This window comes from Erpetoichthys calabaricus, chromosome 3 (assembly GCF_900747795.2).
Source record: "Erpetoichthys calabaricus chromosome 3, fErpCal1.3, whole genome shotgun sequence".
Lineage (NCBI taxonomy): Eukaryota > Metazoa > Chordata > Cladistia > Polypteriformes > Polypteridae > Erpetoichthys > Erpetoichthys calabaricus.
This window is the reverse complement of record NC_041396.2, coordinates 38,915,973-38,937,155: the sequence shown is the minus strand read 5'-3', so window position 1 is coordinate 38,937,155 and position 21,183 is coordinate 38,915,973. Positions and strand designations below refer to the sequence as shown.

General features: G+C 42.8%; 1 protein-coding gene across 1 annotated transcript in view; it reads left to right on the top strand.

The window, feature by feature from the left end:
* Positions 1–1,911: 1,911 nt before the first annotated feature.
* Positions 1,912–21,183, top strand: part of LOC114647941 (sodium- and chloride-dependent GABA transporter 2-like) — a 43,471-nt gene continuing 24,199 nt past the window's right edge. The window contains exons 1-3 of the mRNA XM_028796651.2: positions 1,912–2,098; positions 3,174–3,308; positions 9,719–9,859. Coding sequence (XP_028652484.2) covers positions 1,912–2,098; positions 3,174–3,308; positions 9,719–9,859 — 463 coding nt within the window. The remainder of the gene's footprint in view (positions 2,099–3,173; positions 3,309–9,718; positions 9,860–21,183) is intronic.

Sequence of the window (21,183 nt, the reverse complement as noted above, 5' to 3'; positions counted from 1 at the left end):
AGACAGGTGTTGGACTATATTGATAGTTTGAGCTAGGATATTAAACAGATAAGATGTTTTTGTATATAACATAATTGCTTGTAGCGCTACAAGATCTCAGTTGGCGGCAATGCTGGATGCTCAGAGTGTGGCGTGAGAATGTCAACAGCTGTAGTCCTGTACGTTGCACATCAGCAAAATCCAACACCGCGGAGGTCATTTGGCTTTAGCAAGGACAGTCTCAGTTTGAGCAAAGTGATGACTGCAATTTTTGTGATCGCTTGTGGAGAAGGAAGGCAGCCAAACAGTGATCATGTTATTTCTTTTTTCATGTAAATTGGAAGATATGTTCTGGCTGGATTTTGCTGTATTTGTTTCATTACTGAATGAGTTTGTGTTTGATGTACAAGAAGGGCTGGAGCAGACTGTAGTCCCTCAGGAGACTCAGGTTCTTTGATGTATCAGAAAAGTGATGGAGATGTTCCACTAGTCCATAGTAGTCAGTGTGTTGTTCTACACTGTGGTCTCCTGGAGAAGCAACTTGAGTTCAAAAGATGTAATATGTTTTAACAAACACATCATGAAAGCCTGCTCCATCACAGAGCAAATTCTTGACACACTGGAAGCTGTTTTGGAAAAATGAATGGTGGCAAAATTGGATGACATTATGAAAAATCCCCACCATCCCCTCCAGGAGGTGCCATCTTGGAGCACTATTAGTCACAGGTATATTCCTCCACAATGTGCTAATCACCTCTGTAGATGTTTATTTTATTATTTATTTATTTATCTATCTATTAATTGATTGAATTATTTGCCCTGTGAGTCTGTATCTTTGTTGTCATGTTTCTGCTCCCGTATGCATCTCAGTTTCCCCTTGGGATTAATAAAGTTTATGTAATCCATTTAAATACAAACTGACATTGGCATTAGGTTGAATAATGAATTTTAACATGTCTGGGGGCCCGATGTCTTGTCCAGCCCAAATGCCTGTGGACTACAGATTCATTCCTGCCAGTGAGAAGTATTTCCATTGTAGGGTACACAGTTCAGAGATGCCTAACAAAATGACAGTGAGAAATTGGACTTAAAATCAATGTTCAATAGCAAAGCAAATAAATACAGGAAAGGAAGACTGAAACTGGCAAATAAATGTAATTTTGTTTAACCAGTCTGGTTTCCTCAATTCTAGAAGTTCAGGTTTCTTCACTATGTTATATGGTATAAGAGATTACTTCCACTTGTTCATCTTTTGCACTCTTCTTCTGAATAGTTTACCAAATAATGCATACTGTTCTGACAGCAAAAAAAAAAACTGAAATACACAAGCCGGGGTTTTCCTAAATTGCATAATCTATCTTTTTTCCCCTGATGTACCATTCCATTTTGAGCCAATTTACTGTTAAGTAGTGCTTACTGTGGAAAACAAGTTCAGGGCACCATTCAGCTATCCATCAGTTTCAAACTTAATCTAATTCAAGGCAGCAGAGTGAGGAACCTACTCCAATGTTATCGGGGGCAACTTAAGACAGGGTACCAGCTCATCATAAGGCACACACACTCATACTCACTCTTTTCCAAAACATTTTCAAACCTGTTACTCCAATCTAGGGTCATAGGGAGCAAAGCCTCTCATGGACTAACCTGTATGGTAACTTGTGAGTGCCAGTTGGACTTAACTTTTGGAAATGCTGGGAGAATAAGAATTGATGAGCTACAGTACAGTGGGCTTAATGACCTACCCCATTTAATGTTTTTCTTAGGTACAATTAAAATTAAAAAAATGATGTAGACTGATCCTAAATGTAGAAATAATAAAAATAAATTGTGGATAGTGGACTATGACTACAGTATCAGAAAGAAAAAAAAATTGTACATTTTTGAAACGTATGCCCTTGCTTGAATAATGTTATGTTTCTCAGAATAATAAGCATGGAGTCTGATGCTGTGGAAGAAACACAATTGCAGTTTAACGAGCGGAAACCTACACCGGGAAAGATGGTGCATAAGAGAGGTCATTGGGCAAGAAAAGCAGAGTATTTTCTGGCTGTTACAGGAGAAATTGTTGGATTAGGAAATGTCTGGAGGTTCCCTTACCTGTGCTATAAGAATGGAGGAGGTGAGAGCACATTTTGTATTTTTTTTTTTAAAGATCAGATCTTTTAATAATAAAAAAGACAACTTCTATCTGTCATGGAAGACATGAAAACTCAGGATTTGGGGAAATAACAGTCCATCATTAAGTAAGTCTTGCATACATAAATAAAAATCATTTAAAGGAGATCTTATTTCTAGAAATGTACTTAAATGAAATGTGACAGACACTGATGGAAAACTTGTGACAAAACGTTCACAGAAAGATCCTGACTTGAATTCTGTCACATCACCTGTTTGCCTTTATGTAAAGTTCACTGCATGGTTAACTTTTTTAATATATTTGCCACATTACATCAACGTTTAGGACTATTTTCACTAAACAATTGAAAATGTCTTGTCATATTGTGATTTCCATCCAAAGTAACCTAAATACTACTACTACCTGTGCACATTCTAATTTAGGGCTGCCAAGTACATACTCAGCAGTCATTCAAATGCACTTTTTCATTTGGAGGAAAGAAAAAACTTTGTGGTCTCCACCTGTCTATTAGCCAATAGGGAATGTGCAACACTAGTCATCTAAAAATCAAAAATGGGATTAAATAGTAAAGGTGCAACAGTCTGACAATAGACATTAATTTTATCTATTCCATTTTGATCAAACAGGCAAAGTTGAAGTTTACATGAACTGCCACTTGTTTTCTAAACCAACTAGGTTCATGTTTGACAAACCAGTTTGCTCATTGTAACCTACGTGTATAAGACACATAAGGAACCAGTTTAAAAGTCTCCCTACACATCTATATAAGTCATCTGACCTTATCTACAGTATATGTCTACAATAATAACATTCAGGTTCATTCAGTTTGTATGATGTAGCAAGGTGGTACAGGGAGATGGTAAAAGAACCTATGGGCATACCTTGAGCACTTGGAACATGGCAAATAATTTTTTATCAAAGATTTTAGGGTTATTACTTGCAGCAAATACACCCCATGATCAGTTCTCTTTGGGTGTCAAGTAATGTCTATAATTATATGTTACTAGAAGAAGGAGGATTCATAACAAAATACTAAATACCTTTTTCTTCTACCAAGGTGTCTTCTTAGTTCCATATTTATTTTTCTTGGTGACCTGTGGTGTTCCTCTCTTACTCCTGGAAACATCTCTGGGACAATACACTCGTAAATCTGGTATCACATGTTGGAGGAATATCTGCCCATTATTTGAAGGTAAGAATCACAGTCTTTATTATTAATTTTTACATATCTACTCTAAAAAGGACTTGTCCAAAATTGTTTATAACATGAAAATTAAAATAACATTCTCAAATCCACTTAATATAACTTAGGGTCACAGGGAGCTCTCACTCACACACACTTCTCCTTTCACACAGGTCTCCAGAGTCACCATTGAATCTTTCTATGTACTCTTAGGGCAATAAAACATTAAAAATTGGAGTATCGGGAGAAAAAAAATCCCTTGTAAATATGTGGAAGATATTGCTGGGATTCAAACACATGCTGAAAATGTCAGGCAGTAGCTCTAAGCACTGCCATTTATAGTATCGACATTAATTAATTACACAATTATTCAAGCCAAATAAATGTTTATTGAGCATCACACAATGCTGTTTCAACTTGACTTTTTCAGTGTCATGGTAGTGAAAATAAGAAACATACTCTAATAGTTCACCTGTGGTCATCTACAAATTGTAGTGATTACATAGGCATTATCATTATCAAGTTAAACTTTTTAATAGTTCTAGCAAAAATCACATCAACATTTTTAGCTAAAGCGATAGACATGCTAGATGTTGTATATGTTACTGGCAATGTATGAAATGCAGGCATTGTATAGAATGCCTAACGTTTTTAGGCAAAGTATGAAATATCCGAATTAGTTTAATATTATATATACTTTCCCTAGGCACTGTATGTAATAACTAGGCATTATATAGAATGACAAATGCTATTTAGGCAAAGTATTAAAAGAGAGTCATGAAGAGGCTTTTATTGAAAAGACATATATGAAAAGAAATACAAAATAAACAATAGGACTTTCTTATTGAGGAAAACAAGAGAAAATAAAATATGAACCTACTTGTTGCAACAAGGAAGGAAAAAATTTTATTTTAAATTGCACTGAAATGCAAATGGGGAATTCTCCGCCTGAGGCGAGTGTCGAAAGTCACGTGACATTTTATACTTTTCCGGTTTGTCTTTTGGCCATTGCAGAGAATGCCTAGGAAATTTGTGAAATGATAATTGTTTCATACTTTGATATCCAATTTTTGGCATTCTATATATTGCCTAGGCATTCTATACAATGCCTGCATTTCATACATTGCCTATAACATATACAGTTTACACTGCGTGAACAGCCACTGAACATAAATTTGGTCCTTCTTGCAAGTACCTGAAAATTCTGGTACCTGAGGGTGACATCAATTTACTCATAAATTTATAATGTACGCAAGTCTCTGTGAGTCCAAGAATACTCAAACTTCATAAGTATTCAAACAATGTTATCAGAGTGAAGTTTCCATATAACAGATGATCTAGGTGTTGGTGTGTTTACAACTTCTAAGCATCAAAGAGCAGAAATATACTAGATAAGAAGAAGACACTGCTGAAGGAAACAAAATAGAATTAGCATGTAAAATGTTTGTTGTATGACGTCTTTCTCCTAGAAAGACAGTGAAATAAATGAAAAATAAAAATGTAAATCTGAAGCCATGTCTTCTTATATGCTTTTCTTTCACTGGCTTAATATAAAAACTATCAAATTTGTAATAATTGCATTTCTGCTCATTCTGCAAATAACATTTTTATTGTCCATCCATCCATCCATCCATTGTCTCCCGCTTATCCGAGGTCGGGTCGCGGGGGCAGCAGCCTGAGCAGAGATGCCCAGACTTCCCTCTCCCCGGCCACTTCTTCTAGCTCTTCCGGGATAATCCCAAGGTGTTCCCAGGCCAGTCGAGAGACATAGTCCCTCCAACGTGTCCTGGGTCTTCCCCGGGGCCTCCTCCCGGTTAGATGTGCCCGGAACACCTCACCAGGGAGGCGTCCAGGAGGCATCCTGATCAGATGCCCGAGCCACCTCATCTGACTCCTCTCAATGCGGAGGAGCAGTGGCTCTACTCTGAGCCCCTCCCGGATGACTGAGCTTCTCACCCTATCTTTAAGGGAAAGCCCAGACACCCTGCGGAGGAAACTCATTTCAGCCGCTTGTATTCGCGATCTCGTTCTTTCGGTCACTGCCCATAGCTCATGACCATAGGTGACATAGATCGACTGGTAAAATGTCTTTTTCACCACAACAGACCGATGCAGCGCCCGCATTACTGTGGATACCGCACCGATCCGCCTGTCGATCTCACGCTCCATTCTTCCCTCACTCGTGAACAAGACCCCGAGATACTTGAACTCCTCCACTTGGGGCAGGATCTCGCTACCAACCCTGAGAGGGCACTCCACCCTTTTCCAGCTGAGGACCATGGTCTCGGATTTGGAGGTGCTGATTCCCATCCCAGCCGCTTCACACTCGGCTGCGAACCGATCCAGAGAGAGCTGAAGATCCCGGCCTGATGAAGCAAACAGGACAACATCATCTGCAAAAAGCAGTGACCCAATCCTGAGCCCACCAAACCGGACCCCCTCAACGCCCTGGCTGTGCCTAGAAATTCTGTCCATAAAAGTTATGAACAGAATCGGTGACAAAGGGCAGCCCTGGCGGAGTCCAACTCTCACTGGAAACGGGTTCGACTTACTGCCGGCAATGCGGACCAAGCTCTGGCACTGATCGTACAGGGACTGAACAGCCCTTATCAGGGGGGCCGGTACCCCATACTCTCGGAGTACCTCCCACAGGATTCCCCGAGGGACACGGTCGAATGCCTTTTCCAAGTCCACAAAACATATGTAGATGGGTTGGGCAAACTCCCATGCACCCTCCAGGACCCTGCTAAGGGTGTAGAGCTGGTCCACTGTTCCGCGACCAGGACGAAAACCACACTGTTCCTCCTGAATCCGAGGCTCAACTATCCGACGGACCCTCCTCTCCAGGACCCCTGAATAGACTTTTCCAGGGAGGCTGAGGAGTGTGATCCCTCTGTAGTTGGAACAGACCCTCCGATCCCCCTTCTTAAAGAGGGGGACCACCACCCCGGTCTGCCAATCCAGAGGCACTGTCCCTGATGTCCATGCGATGTTGCAGAGACGTGTCAACCAAGACAGTCCTACAACATCCAGAGCCTTGAGGAACTCCGGGCGTATCTCATCCACCCCCAGGGCCCTGCCACCAAGGAGTTTTTTGACCACCTCGGTGACCTCAGTCCCAGAGATGGGGGAGCCCACCTCTGAGTCCCCAGGCTCTGCTTCCTCATTGGAAGGCATGTTAATGGGATTGAGGAGGTCTTCGAAGTACTCCCCCCACCGACCCACAACGTCCCGAGTCGAGGTCAGCAGCGCACCATCCCCACCATATACAGTGTTGACACTGCACTGCTTCCCCTTCCTGAGACGCCGGATGGTGGACCAGAATCTCCTCGAAGCCGTCCGAAAGTCATTCTCCATGGCCTCCCCAAACTCCTCCCACACCCGAGTTTTTGCCTCAGCAACCACCAAAGCCGCATTCCGCTTGGCCTGCCGGTACCTATCAGCTGCCTCCAGGGTCCCACAGGACAAAAGGGTCCTGTAGGACTCCTTCTTCAGCTTGACGGTATCCTTTAACACCGGTGTCCACCAACGGATTCGGGGATTGCCGCCACGACAGGCACCGACCACCTTACGGCCACAGCTCCGGTCAGCTGCCTCAACAATAGAGGCACGGAACATGGCCCATTCGGACTCAATGTCCCCCACCTCCCTCGGGATGTGGTCGAAGTTCTGCCGGAGGTGGGAGTTGAAGCTACTTCTGACAGGGGGCTCTGCCAGACGTTCCCAGCAGACCCTCACAACACGTTTGGGCCTACCACGCCTGACCGGCATCCTCCCCCACCATCGAAGCCAACTCACCACCAGGTGGTGATCAGTTGACAGCTCCGCCCCTCTCTTCACCCGAGTGTCCAAGACATGTGGCCGCAAGTCTGACGACACGACCACAAAGTCGATCATCGAACTGAGGCCTAGGGTGTCCTGGTGCCAAGTGCACATATGAACACCCCTATGCTTGAACATGGTGTTCGTTATGGACAATCCGTGACGAGCACAGAAGTCCAATAACAAAACACCGCTCGGGTTCAGATCGGGGGGGCCATTCCTCCCAGTCACGCCCTTCCAGGTCTCACTGTCATTGCCCACGTGAGCATTGAAGTCTCCCAGCAGAACGAGGGAGTCCCCAGAAGGTATGCCCTCTAGCACCCCCTCCAGGGACTCCAAAAAGGGTGGGTAATCCGAACTGCTGTTTGGTGCATACGCACAAACAACAGTTAGGACCCGTCCCCCCACCCGAAGGCGAAGGGAGGCTACCCTCTCGTCTACTGGGGTAAACCCCAATGTACAGGCTCCAAGTCGGGGGGCATTAAGTATACCCACACCCACTCGGCGCCTCTCACCGGGGGCAACTCCAGAGTGGTAGAGAGTCCAGCCCCTCTCAAGGAGATTGGTTCCAGAGTCCAAGCTGTGCGTCGAGGTGAGTCCGACTATATCTAGCCGGAACCTCTCAACCTCACGCACAAGCTCAGGCTCCTTCCCCTTCAGAGAGGTGATATTCCACGTCCCAAGAGCCAGCTTCTGTAGCCGAGGATCGGACCGCCAAGGTCCCCGCCTTCGGCCACCACCCAACTCACACTGCACCCGACCTCCTTGGCCCCTCCCATAGGTGGTGAGCCCATGGGAAGGGGGACCCACGTTGCCTCTTCGGGCTGTGCCCGGCCGAGCCCCATGGGTGCAGGCCCGGCCACCAAGCGCTCGCCATCGAGCCCCACCTCCAGGCCTGGCTCCAGAGTGGGGCCCCGGTGACCCGCGTCCGGGCAAGGGAAAACGCCGTCCAAAATTGTTTTTCATCATAGGAGGTATTGTTTAACCGCTCTTTGTCTCATCCCTCACCTAGGACCAGTTTGCCTTGGGTGGCCCTACCAGGGGCATAAAGCCCCGGAACAACAGAGCTCCTAGGATCATTGGGACACGCAAACCCCTCCACCACGATAAGGTGGCGGTTAAAGGATTTATTGTATTTTATTGAATCTATTAAAACTAAGTAACATTCCATACAAACAAGTCAAACCTGACAAAACTAAAATAAATTCATCCCCAACCCATGATACTGCAAATAATTAAATGTGTTATGATAATGAATACATGAGCAAACCATCTATTACACACACTGAGACTAAGTTTAAGTGCGGGTACGTGTTTATTTTTGTGTGGATAGAATACAATGAAATTCCTACTTGCGTGTGTAATCAGCACACAACTTGTCTCCACTCTCTGGCAGCGCATCAGTGAGTATACAGTGTGATAAAATAGCACACAGAGACAAGATAAAGAGTTGGAGATCCTCCCTATATAGTGGCTGTGTTCCAGTAAGGATTATGGTCAAAATAATAAGAATAATAAGAAACATTTGACAATCACAGAATGAATTCAGTGAGCTTTTATGGCGGTTTTTCGGGAAGTACAATTGATGGGGAGGAAATGACATTGATTATAGAAGCCAAGGATGATGTCAGACTCAGGGGAAAGGGACTGAGGATTTGTGCGCGTTGTACCAGGTATTTGTGTTTTATTCTGCAGTTTTTTCTGTTAATGAGAAGAGAGAGGCATTAGTCCATTGATCCAATCCTCTAACTTTCGGCTTTCCATGCGCAACCAAGCCCTTTGGTTGTCCCCTATTTGCGCGTGTGTGATAACAGTAACTAGTCAAACATGGACCTTACCTTTAAAATCTCTGAATTCTTCCTTACCCCAAATGATTTGTTTCGATATGCCCAAAGGGTGTTGGCCACCGTGAAATGTAGATCATGGTCCAAGTTTTCATTTAACATTTAAAAATGTTATAAAATTCATTATTTCTCAACAATCATGCATTTTGCTGGTAAAATAATCACCCTAACATTTGTGAAGCATGAAACAATTTACGTGAAACTAAATTTGCATAGAAACTTTTTTTTCATAGCATGCAAAATATGTGCCTCCAGCACATACATTTTCATCTGGTCTGCAAAATCCTTCTCCATGTGCAAAAGAATAGAAAAGTTTAGTATGGTGTAGAGCACAGATATGGAGGTGCAGTTAGTTGGACTACCCGTGTAGCTCCCGTTCATTGACTTATGGAGTCGGGGAAACCAAAAGCAGATGGTGTTACCGGAACTGGCAGTGTGAGTGCACAGGCAGGCAGTACGATTATATTTTACTGTATATCTGTATGTAAGAAGCAGTGAACTTTGGAGTGGTACTGTAAAAAAGAGAGAACTTTGAGGAGCAAGTCCTCACTTTCCTAACAAAAAAAACGTGAAAAACCCAGGGAATTTCATTTTAGTGACATTAACAAAATGCAAAGTGTTTGCAAAACTGTATGCGAAACAAAAGGTTCCTGTTCAGCTCATTGCTACTTTACATCCAGCATTTTGTATTCTTTGGCTAACCTCATATGTGTGGTTTCAAATGATTCTCTTATCATGTCTTTGTCATTGCAGGTATTGGGTTTGCCAGTCTCATCGTCACTACTTACTTTAATTTTACATACATCATTATCCTGGCCTGGGCATTCTTCTACCTGTTCCATTCCTTCAGCAAAGAACTGCCATGGGCTAGCTGCAACAACACATGGAATACAGGTGAACAAAAGGCAAAAATGTGTGTGTGGTGAGAAAATCATATTAATATTAAATCAATATTTAATTGAGATAAAGCGTATTTAAAACCAAAAGTGACTGATTGTATATATGGCACATATCCAACAGTAACTATAAACTATAAAAGGAGTGGTGTACTCTAGGGCATAAACCACTTATTCTGACAAACATACTGTACACACAGCACAGGCCTTGAAGTGAATGAGGCCCTCTTAAAAAATTAATTATTACATAAGACATACAATGCAGAAGGCTGCATTGACCTCAAAAAACATGAACATTTGACCAAAATAACTACCATTGCTTGTAGCCTCAGATGTTCAAAACAGTGAAGCTCAAGCCAAAGGAGACAGTGCCACAGTAAATCTGCACATAGTAAGCACTGCCTTCTCAAGCATCCCGTGTCCCGTGTTTGTCTATGTGCAGAATGTGGTTCTCCCTGTGTCAATGTAGGGTTTGTGCATGAGAACGTTCTTTATGAAGTGCCGCCCTATTCAAGGTTGTTTACCGCCTTATGCCCAGTGTTGTCAGCATAGGTTCTGGCTCCTTACAATCCCAAAATAGATAAAGGCTTAAGTGTGTTGTGTTATGAAGCTCAAGCCAATTACAGTTTTGGTGAGAATGTTTCCCAACACTGAAAGACTGAAAGATTGCTTTGATGTGCAAGCATTCATAATCAGGAAGCTGGCATCACCCTGTGTAAGTTTTTCTATTAAAAACATGTTTTATCCTTATTAAATAAAACTAAAAGCTTTATTAATAATGAAGTGTGGCTCATTATATCATAAAGGGAAAATTGATGCAAAGAATTCAAAAAGAACCAAAACTTGTAAAAAAGGTTGCTGAGCCAACTCAGAATTTCAGTAATGCAAAAAAATGGAGTTGGATCAAAATTATATTACGTCAATCTGCCCATTTTTACTTGGACATAGTCTTCATTTTTAAATGAACTGAGTATTTTCTTTGATTTGCTCGAGATAAGCAAACCATACATTACTAAACCACGCTAATGCTGATTCATTCATTTGAATTTAAATACAGGGTTATTGGGATGGAGCAGGCAAAGCCTTTCCAAGCTGCACTGGAAGCCAGGAAGGAACCAGACCTGGATGGCATGCCTGTGTAGTGTAAGGCACACTGACTCAAACATGGCCAATTTAGAGTTACCAGTTTATCTAATTTATACAGTAATCCCTCCTCTATCGCGGGGGTTGCGTTCCAGACCCCAAACCGCGAAAGGTGAAAATCCGCGAAGTAGAAACCATATGTTTATATAGTTATTTTTATATTGTCATGCTTGGGTCACAGATTTGCGCAGAAACACAGGAGGTTGTAGAGAAACAGGAACGTTATTCAAACACTGCAAACAAACATTTGTCTCTTTTTCAAAAGTTTAAACTGTGCTCCATGACAAGACAGAGATGACAGTTCCGTCTCACAATTAAAAGAATGCAAACATATCTTCCTCTTCAAAGGAGTGTGCGTCAGGAGCAGATAATGTCAGAGAGATAGACAGAAAAAAGCAAACAATCAGAAATCAATAGGGTTGTTTGGCTTTTGAGTATGCGAAGCACCGCCGGACAACGCAGCTGCTAGGAAGGGAGCAATGTTAAGGTTGCCTTTCAGAATTTTTTTAGAGGAGCGTCCGTATCGTCTAGTGGTGCGAACAGCCCCCCCCACTGCTCACACCCCCTCCGTCAGGAGCACAGAATGTCAGAGAGAGAGAGAGAGACAGAGAAAAACAAACAATTAAAAATCAATATGTGCCGTTCGAGCTTTTAAGTATGCGAAGCACCATGCAGGAAGCATATCGCTTGACAAAACAGCCACATTTAAGCCCAGCAAGGAAGAGAGCAATGTGAAGGTAATCTTTCAGTGTTTTTTGAGGAGTGGCCATATCTTCTAGGGGTGCGAACAGCCCCTATTCTCACAATATATTTGAGGAGTTTTATTTAATAGGTAATACATGCTCTGATTGGGTAGCTTCTCAGCCATCTGCCAATAGCGTCCCTTGTATGAAATCAACTGGGCAAACCAACTAAGGAAGCATGAAATAGAAATTAAAAGATCCATTGTCCGCAGAAATCCGCGAACCAGCAAAAAATCCGCGATATATATTTAAATATGCTTACATATAAAATCCGCGATAGAGTGAAGCCGCGAAAGACGAAGCGCGATATAGCGAGAGATTACTGTATGTATATATATATATATATATATATATATATATATATATATATATATATATATATATATATTTACACTGCTAAAGGACCTTTCTGCTCTCCCAAATTACGAGGCTGTCATAGATGTTTCAATGAGCTTGATGAGCTTGTTCACAGTAGAAAAGTCTCCCCAGACCAGCTGGGTGAAATGTTCCAGCAGATTACTTATTAATATGAAACAGGCTACCTTTTTCAGAATTTGGAAGGTGGTGCACTCAGTGGGCTTTAACCAAGCCGCCACCGCTTCCCATAGAGCATCAAGCTGCTCTTGGGTAGACCGCTCAGGGTCTAGCTTTCATGCCTGTAATCTCTTCACCTGCTGGTCTGGGGAATCCCCATTTTGCTCTGAGGCCTTGGCCTCTGCAGGGAGGACAGCTCTCTCCTCCGAGAGAACATAATAAGTCCCCGTCGCTTCCCCCATAGAGACCAGCCCACGACGGTGTGTCCCATCGACATTCTCTCTATTCAATCTATGTGGCCCAGAATTAGACAAAGGGAGCAGAGTCTGCACTGGTACTTTCTAAAATTCGAGATGAAACCCCCACCCGGAAGCTTGGCCCCGGTACTCTCCCACCTGGTCATGATTCAGATCTAGTCCCGTTCTCTTCTGGGCTTTTATCATCCTGCTGGCTACACCACTGTAAGAAGAATGACTATCAGACATTGCGAAGGTTTGGGGCAGCCACCCGTATAATTTTTCCCAGATGCAAAACTGTTGCAAAAACATTTACATGTTCGCACAATCAAGTCCAAAACAGAACTCCCTTATTATCCACACGATGGAAGCTTTAAAGGCCAGTAGGGGAAGTGATGTCATCAGGACCAGAACCGGAAGTGACGTCGTTGACATCATTGTACTCAGGCCCTTTAGTTGTCTCCTAAACACCCGTGTGTGTCAGGGCCCCCCCTCAGCCCAGACCCGTTGGGCCGGGCATCCTGCACCGAGAGGTCGTGAATGCGGGAAGAGAGCATCAGTGTTGCTGTGGAGAGAACCCTTCTGATGAACGAGCGAGAACTTATAAGGTTGCAGATCAAGGAACCACCTAGTGACTCGAGGGTTGGACTCCTTATGCAGGGCCATCTACTGTAAAGGTGCATGGTCCATGACAAGTTTAAACTACCGACCCAGGAGGTAGTACCTCAACTGTGTAAATGGCCACTTAATCGGAAGAGCCATTTTTTCACCGCCTCATATCTGATCTCCCGATCCAGCAATTTCCGGCTCAGGAACATGACGGGGTGTTCAGCACCATCAATGCTTTGGCTCAGCACTGCTCCTAGGCATGTGCCCGAAGCGTCCGCCTGGAGGATAAAAGGAAGCAAAAAGTCAGGTGCCTTCAAAACAGGTGCCGACGTCAGGGCCCTTTTTAAGTCACTGAATGCAGCTTCTGTCGTATCGTTCCATACCACACTGTTGGGAGCCCTCTTCTTTGTTAAATCACTCAAGGGCACAGCTCTCTCCGAAAAGCGTGGTACAAACCAGCGGTAGTACCTGGTTAAACCTGAGAAATGCTTGGACCTGCCGCTTGGTTTGCGGAAGGGGCCATTTCAAAATGGCATCTATTTTAGAGCACTGCGGCTTCACAGTACCATGACCCACCAGGTAACCCAAATATTTGGCTTCTTTCAACCCAAAGAAACATTTCTTTGGATTGATCCGAAGACCGGCTTCACCCACCATCTGTAATACCGCTCGGACATTCTGTAGGTGTTCCTTCCAGGTGCTGGAATAGATGACAATGTCATCCAGGTAGGTAGCACAATATGTGTTATGGGGGCGGAGCATTTTGTCCACCAGACGCTGGAAAGTCGCAGGAGGCCCATGTAACCCGAATGGAAGAACACGATACTGCCAGTGCCCACTAGGGGTGCTAAATATGGTTTTAACCTTTGCGGAATCCGTTAAAGGAACCTGCTAGTACCCCTTGGTCATGTCAAGTGTGGTCAGATATTCTGCCTGTCCAAGCCTCTCAAGGACGTCGCCAACTCAAGGCATAGGATAAGCATCAAACTGTGAGATCTGATTAAGTCGACGGAAGTCATTGCAAAATCTCCAGCTTCCGGCGGGCTTAGAAACCAAGACTATTGGGCTGGACCAGGGTCTATAACTTTCCTCTATGACACCTAGGTCCAGCATGCGCTTGATTTCCAGTTTCACTTCAGCCTTCTTTGCCTCGGGAAGACGATAGGGGCACTCTCATACTATGACCCACAATATCGTGGGCAATCAGAAAGGTCCTTCTGGGGTTTTCGTCTACCACCTCTGGGACGAACGAGATAACTGCTTCGAGCTCTCGCCTCTGTCGGGTATTAAAGTTAGAGCTGAAGTTAATTGTGTTGGTCTGAGCAAAGAATGAGCGGGGCTGGCCGGAGGAGGGATCAGGGTCCCTTTCCTTCCACGGTTTCAGCAGGTTCGCGTGATATATCCGCTCGCTTGGTCGACGATTGGGCTGTTTCACCAAATAGTCGACAAGTCCTTTCCTCTCCTTAACTTCGTATTGCCCTTGCCAATGGGCAAGTAGTTTAGAGTGAGAGGTGGGAACCAACACCATGACCCGATCCCCCGGTTGGAATTCCCAAAGTGTCGTGCCACGGTCATAATAGCGGGCCTGTGCTGCTTGCGCCTCCTCCATGTGACTTTTTAATATGGGTCGAATTTTTCCAAATCTATTGCATAACTGCGTGATATACTACAAAATATTAGTCGAGGGAAGAGCCTCTCCTTCCCAACCTTCTTTTAAAATGTCCAATATGCCCCGGGATTGTCGTCCATATAATAATTCAAAGGGTGAGAACCCCGTCAAGGCTTCTGGGACTTCCCTGTAGGCAAAGAGTACGAGGGGGAGGAGTTGATCCCAATTCCTTCTGTCCCCGCTGACCACCTTGCGAAGCATCTGTTTAAGAGTTTGATTAAACCTCTCCACTAGACCGTCGGTTTGAGGATGATACACCATGGTCTTTAAGTGCTTTATTTTAAGTAACTTAGCCGTTTCCCTGATTGTCTCCGAGGTAAACGGCATCCCTTGGTCCATAAGGACTTTTTTAGGAATGCCAACTTGCGCAAAGACCCCTACTAGTTCCCGTGTGATGGCTTTCGAATTAGCTGAGCGCAATGGAACAGCTTCTGGACATCGGGTCGCATAATCCACGAGGACTAATATATATTTATGTCCTCGGGCCGAGGATTCGAGGGGTCCCACTATATCGACCCCTATTCTTTCAAATGGGACATCAATCAAGGGAAGGGGAACAAGAGGAGCACAGTCCCTCCTAGGAATTTTCCGCAGCTGACACTCTGGACAAGAGATACAGAAGCGGCGATCCTCCTCGTTAATTCCCAGCCCCGTGGCATGGGCTGATGGGTGCCTTGGCCGTTGACGGGAACCACTGCATTCTTTGCAAATTTAAGTGAATCATCATTCCATTGTTCCCTTTTAAACAAGGCCGGTGTTTTTCTAAATTGAAAGCTTAAATCTGAGAGAGGGTCCAGTCTGACGTCAATGGGCGGGGAGTCATCCTGCTCTGCTGAGACGCGGACAGATGACGTAACGGTCTGCGATGGCCCGGGAAGCTCTCCATCCTCCTCTTGGTCTCCTACATCTCTCCTTGCCGACTGAGTACACAGTGTGGAGACAACCTGCGACGGAGGATTCCCGTCTGTTATTAGGCCCAAATTAGGTTTAGGAGGGTTCAGTACTTCACCACTTTTACTATCAGACCAGTCCTGCCCGAGAATCACAGCGAAAGGTGGATTTCGGAGGACCGCTACGGTAATTCTTTTTATTGATCCTCCCTGGCTGATGAAACATCGGGCGGATTTATAGAATCGGATATCTCCATGCACACAGGTAATACTGGTCTTTATTTTTAGCCACTGTCGTGGTAGTACATACCAGTGATCAACAATGGAAATGCTGCTGCCGGAATCAAAGAGAGCTTCCACTTTAAATCTGTTTACAACTACCTCTCCTGTATGAGCCAAAGACCCCTCTTTCCATTTACATTCTGCCTCAGTCCCAAGGGAGGGCTGCGCCCATGGAATCGGGGAGTCCAGTGCAAACTTCGATTTATGCCGAGAGGGCAGATTAGGAGGGACGTAATCTCCACAACATCTGCTAAAGGACCTTTCTGCTCTCCCAAATTACAAGGCTGTCATAGATGTTTCAATGAGCTTGATGAGCTTGTTCACAGTAGAAAAGTCTCCCCAGACCAGCTGGGTGAAATGTTCCAGCAGATTACTTATTAATATGAAACAGGCTACCTTTTTCAGAATTTGGAAGGTGGTGCACTCAGTGGGCTTTAGCCAAGCCGCCACCGCTTCCCATAGAGCATCAAGCTGCTCTTGGGTAGACCGCTCAGGGTCTAGCTTCCATGCCTGTAATCTCTTCACCTGCTGGTCTGGGGAATCCCCATTTTGCTCTGAGGCCTTGGCCTCTGCAGGGAGGACAGCTCTCTCCTCCGAGAGAGCATAATAAGTCCCCGTCGTTTCCCCCATAGAGACCAGCCCACGACGGTGTGTCCCATCGACATTCTCTCTATTCAATCTATGTGGCCCAGAATTAGACAAAGGGAGCAGAGTCTGCACTGGTACTTTCTAAAATTCGATATGAAACCCCCACCCGGAAGCTTGGCCCCGGTACTCTCCCACCTGGTCATGATTCAGATCTAGTCCCTTTCTCTTCTGGGCTTTTATCATCCTGCTGGCTACACCACTGTAAGAAGAATGACCATCAGACATTGCGAAGGTTTGGGGCAGCCACCCGTATAATTTTTCCCAGATGCAAAACTGTTGCAAAAACATTTACATGTTCGCACAATCAAGTCCAAAACAGAACTCCCTTATTATCCACACGATGGAAGCTTTAAAGGCCAGTAGGGGAAGTGATGTCATCAGGACCGGAACCGGAAGTGACGTCGTTGGCTGCCCCAGAGCAGGGTGAGATTTCCCTAGAATGGTCTGTAAAAAATTGAGAGGGAGAATTAGTGCACTTTGCCACCCCCTGGTCCGGCGTGGAATTACATGTACTCAAGCCCTTTAGTTAACTCCTAAACATGCGTGTGTGACAATATATATATTCTTATATAATACGCTACCATGGCTGTTTGTTTGTCTGCCCAGGATTTTAAATCACCTGTAGTTTGCAAACCGTTTGAACTATTGTCCTGAAATTTGGTACACATATACAACAGATGTCTTCTATCCACTTTCGGGGTGATGACTGACCTCCAAGGTTATTCCTCTTTTTATTTTTATTTTATTGTAGAATCAACTCTCGGCGCATGTGTACGGCGCCATTCTCTTCCTTACCACCTTTGGCGTCAGTTTCCCTATCTCTTCATATGTTAAATCATTCTTGAGGCAGATTGAAGACTTAAGTTCCAGCTTAAGTGAAAAATTAAAGAAAATGTACTAAGTAATTGCAACACAAACACTGACTTAATCAGTTTTAATGCGAAAAGATGCAGATGAAAGAAGAAAAGAAGTGCGGCGCTAGGGTGGAGTAAAGAAGAGTTGTTAAGAAAGCAGCAAGCGCATCGACCTCTGAGCAAATGAATGCTAAACGTATAGAGAAAGAGGATGAAAACTAGGACTGCTCAAGTCAAGTATATTCACTGTACGTTATTGTGCAGTGCACCGTTACTGGAAAACAGTACATAAGGAAAAAAAAAGGGCGAACCTCACAAATGTGCAGATTCTACACAGACAGTGTCAGTTACTGAATTACTTGCACCTCAGACTCTAAAGCTATATGGGAACAGCACTAATCACTATTCTTCAAATCCATGCCAAAAATAATATGAGCAATTGTTAAACACCCTCCCCAGATACAAAACAGATAAAAGTACTATCTACTAACAGCTTTGCAGATCTGGACGCTGACATTCTTCCCCATTGTCCTAGGCAAAATTCATCAGTTTCTGTCAGGCAGTAGAGCAGCCTTTGTCAAGTCCAGCCACAAAATTTCACAGGCCAGCCACAGTCTGCGAGGATTTAGCATATTCTCCTTGTTCCCACACTGGTCTACCAATAGTTTTCTTTAATAACTTAAAAATGCGTGTATTCAGCCAAATGAAAACTCACATTGTTCCTGCTATAAGTAACCAAGGAAGTATTTGTGTGGATGAGTGTGTCTTTTTGAGGATCAAAATAGATTTCACAGTTTTTTTTACAGCTTACACATGAGTTCAGAAACTGTAGCTCATTTTTTAAAAATTTCACACAATCCCCAAAAAACACTCACACAACATGGAAAATGTCAATACTTTATTTAAAATCATACAACACCATTTACAAAGAAAAGTTGGGATGCTGTGTAAAACGTGGATAAAAACAGAATGTGATAATTTGCAAATCATTTAACCCAATTTTAAATTGATAATAGAAAAAAGACAACATGTCACATGTTGAAACTGAGAAATGTTATTGTTCTATGACAATGATATGCTCATTTTGATCTGTTGGAGTAAGGTAACACATGTTTAATGCAACAACTACAATATATTTAGTTTAGCAGTTACTGTTTATCTCGTCACTAGGTGGCAGTGTATTATTGCTGTTTGCTGGAAGAATGTGGAATGTTCCTGTTTAATTCTTGTCGTTGTTCATCTTATTTGTAATAAAAACACGCATAGTAGGCTGCAGCCATGTTTAGTTAAAAATAATTGAGACTGTTCCACTTTCTTTTCTGTATTGTTTCAAGAATTCCCAATGACTTATGGGCCCAGTCACAACCAGCTACAGTAAATAAGTGCAAAGTATAGCGACATATAAGGACTATGGCAGAAAACGGTAAAAATGGCAACTAACACCACTTCAGCAAAGTTTTCAATAGCGAACCTGATGAACCAGAACTATCAGTCTTGGAAGTTTAAGATGAAAATGCTACCAATAAAAGAAGGTACATGGAAGTGTGTAAGTGAAGCTAAACCAGCAGCACCCACGAATGAGTGGATAGAAAATAACCAGAGAACGCAGAGCACGATTTAACTTTGCATAGATGATGATCAGATTATACATATATATAACTGTGAAACCACTAAAGAAATGTCAGAAGAATTACAAAAGGTGCACAAAAAAGCAAATCTCAGCAATAAACGCTGTTTAATTAGAAGGCAATACCAGACCAAGATGATGAAAGACCAAGATATGTAGGATTATTTAAGGCATAATTTAAAAATAGTTGAAGAGCTGAAAGACATAGGAGAAGAAATAAAAGATTTTCATGTTGCAGCGCTGCTGCTTAGTGGTCTACTTGGAAGTTATGAAACATTTGTTACAGCACTTGATGCACATCCAGATGATGAACTGACACTTGAATATGTTAAAGGCACGCTTGTGGATGAATGTAAGCGTAAAACAGAAAATATGAATAGTGAAAGTGCAGTGCAGAATCTGCTTTATAGATGAAAAACAACAATAAGAATAGTGATGTGCAGGAGGAAACCTGTAAATACTTCATACGCAAAAAACCAGGCCATATAAAAGTTGATTGTAGAGTCCGGAAAGCTATAATGCGAAAAGTAAGTAAACAAAAGGCAAAAAATGTCAAAGCAGAAATAGAAACTGCTTCAGATACTGAGTATGCTTTTCAATTCAAATATGGCATCTCATTGTTGCAGGCATGGTGTGTTAATGCAAGAGCTACAAAACATGTGACCAATGACAAAAAATTCTTTACTCAGCTTGATTGAAGCAAGACAGAGATAATTACCACAGCCAATGGAAAATTAATGAAATCTGAAGGAGTAGGAGATGGTTTTTGTGGACGCTGAAGTCGAATAAAACGGGATACAAAAACACCAATTTAAAATAAAAAGCAATTTCTTTATTCTTGGTGAGTTAAAGAGACTGAGAGACTGCCCTTGGCTTAGTACAACTGATTTGGGATCAGACAGACTGCTTAAAAGAAAGAAATCCCTTTCTTTTTATTACCTAGCTTATTCATTAGCCAAAGAGAAAAAAACATGGAAGTTCATTTTGAGGTCATACATATATTGCTGTAAGTTACAGTTACATCCTGATTTATTACATACAGGAGTATACAGAGTTTATTACCAAAATAAAGAGTTATCAGGCACTCGCATTCCTAAGGAATACGCCCTTCTCAGTATACCCACACAATACCAATTTAAGCAGTTTCTTATAGTTCATTACATGAGTTATAAAGAGATTACATTCAAAAGTGGATTGCTTACTTGCAAAGGTTAAAATAACAGATGAGCTGTACCAGTGAAAAAGAAGAAAAACATTCAAACTGCATCGATATATGGCATAGACGTCTTTGGCACAGAAGTCATGATACAATAAAGAAAATAGTTGAGGATCAGTATGCAAGTGGTATAAAATTAATCTGTGTGATCAAAGAAAGAATTTTGACAGCTGCATTAAGGGCAAAATGGCAAGAAAACCCTTTTCAAAGCAGAGTAACAGCAGAGCTCAAAACCCCTTGGACTTAATTCATTCAGATTTTTGTGGTCCAATAAAAAACTTGACTCCAGGAAAGAACAGGTATTTTTTCACATTCATTAATGATTATTCCTTGTATACCACAGTAAGCCTATTGTACAACAAAGATGAAGAACCTCGGTTCACGACCATAATTCGTTCCAAAACTCTGGTTGTAACCCGATTTGGTCGTGAACTGAAGTAATTTCCCCCATAGGATTGTATGTAAATACAATTAATCCGTTCCAGACCATACGAGCTGTATGTAAATATATATATTTCTTTAAGTTTTTAAGCACAAATATAGTTAATTAAACCATAGAATGCACAGCGTAATAGTAAACTAAATGTAAAAACATTGAATAACACTGAGAAAACATTGAACAACAGAGAAAACTAACACTGCAATAGTTTGTGCTATAGCAATACCAACCGCTGGCTAAAAGCACTTTTTTTAATGAGTTTTAAGCACAGGGAAAAAAATTAACATTTGAAAAAATCCGTAATTTAATAAACCACCAAGAAAAGTAACACTGCAACAATGCACGCTACGAACCAATCGCTGTAAACAGAAGTGAAAACAAAAACAAGCCCAGTGCATTCTTTAACTGCCTTCTCTACCTTATGTGTCGCCC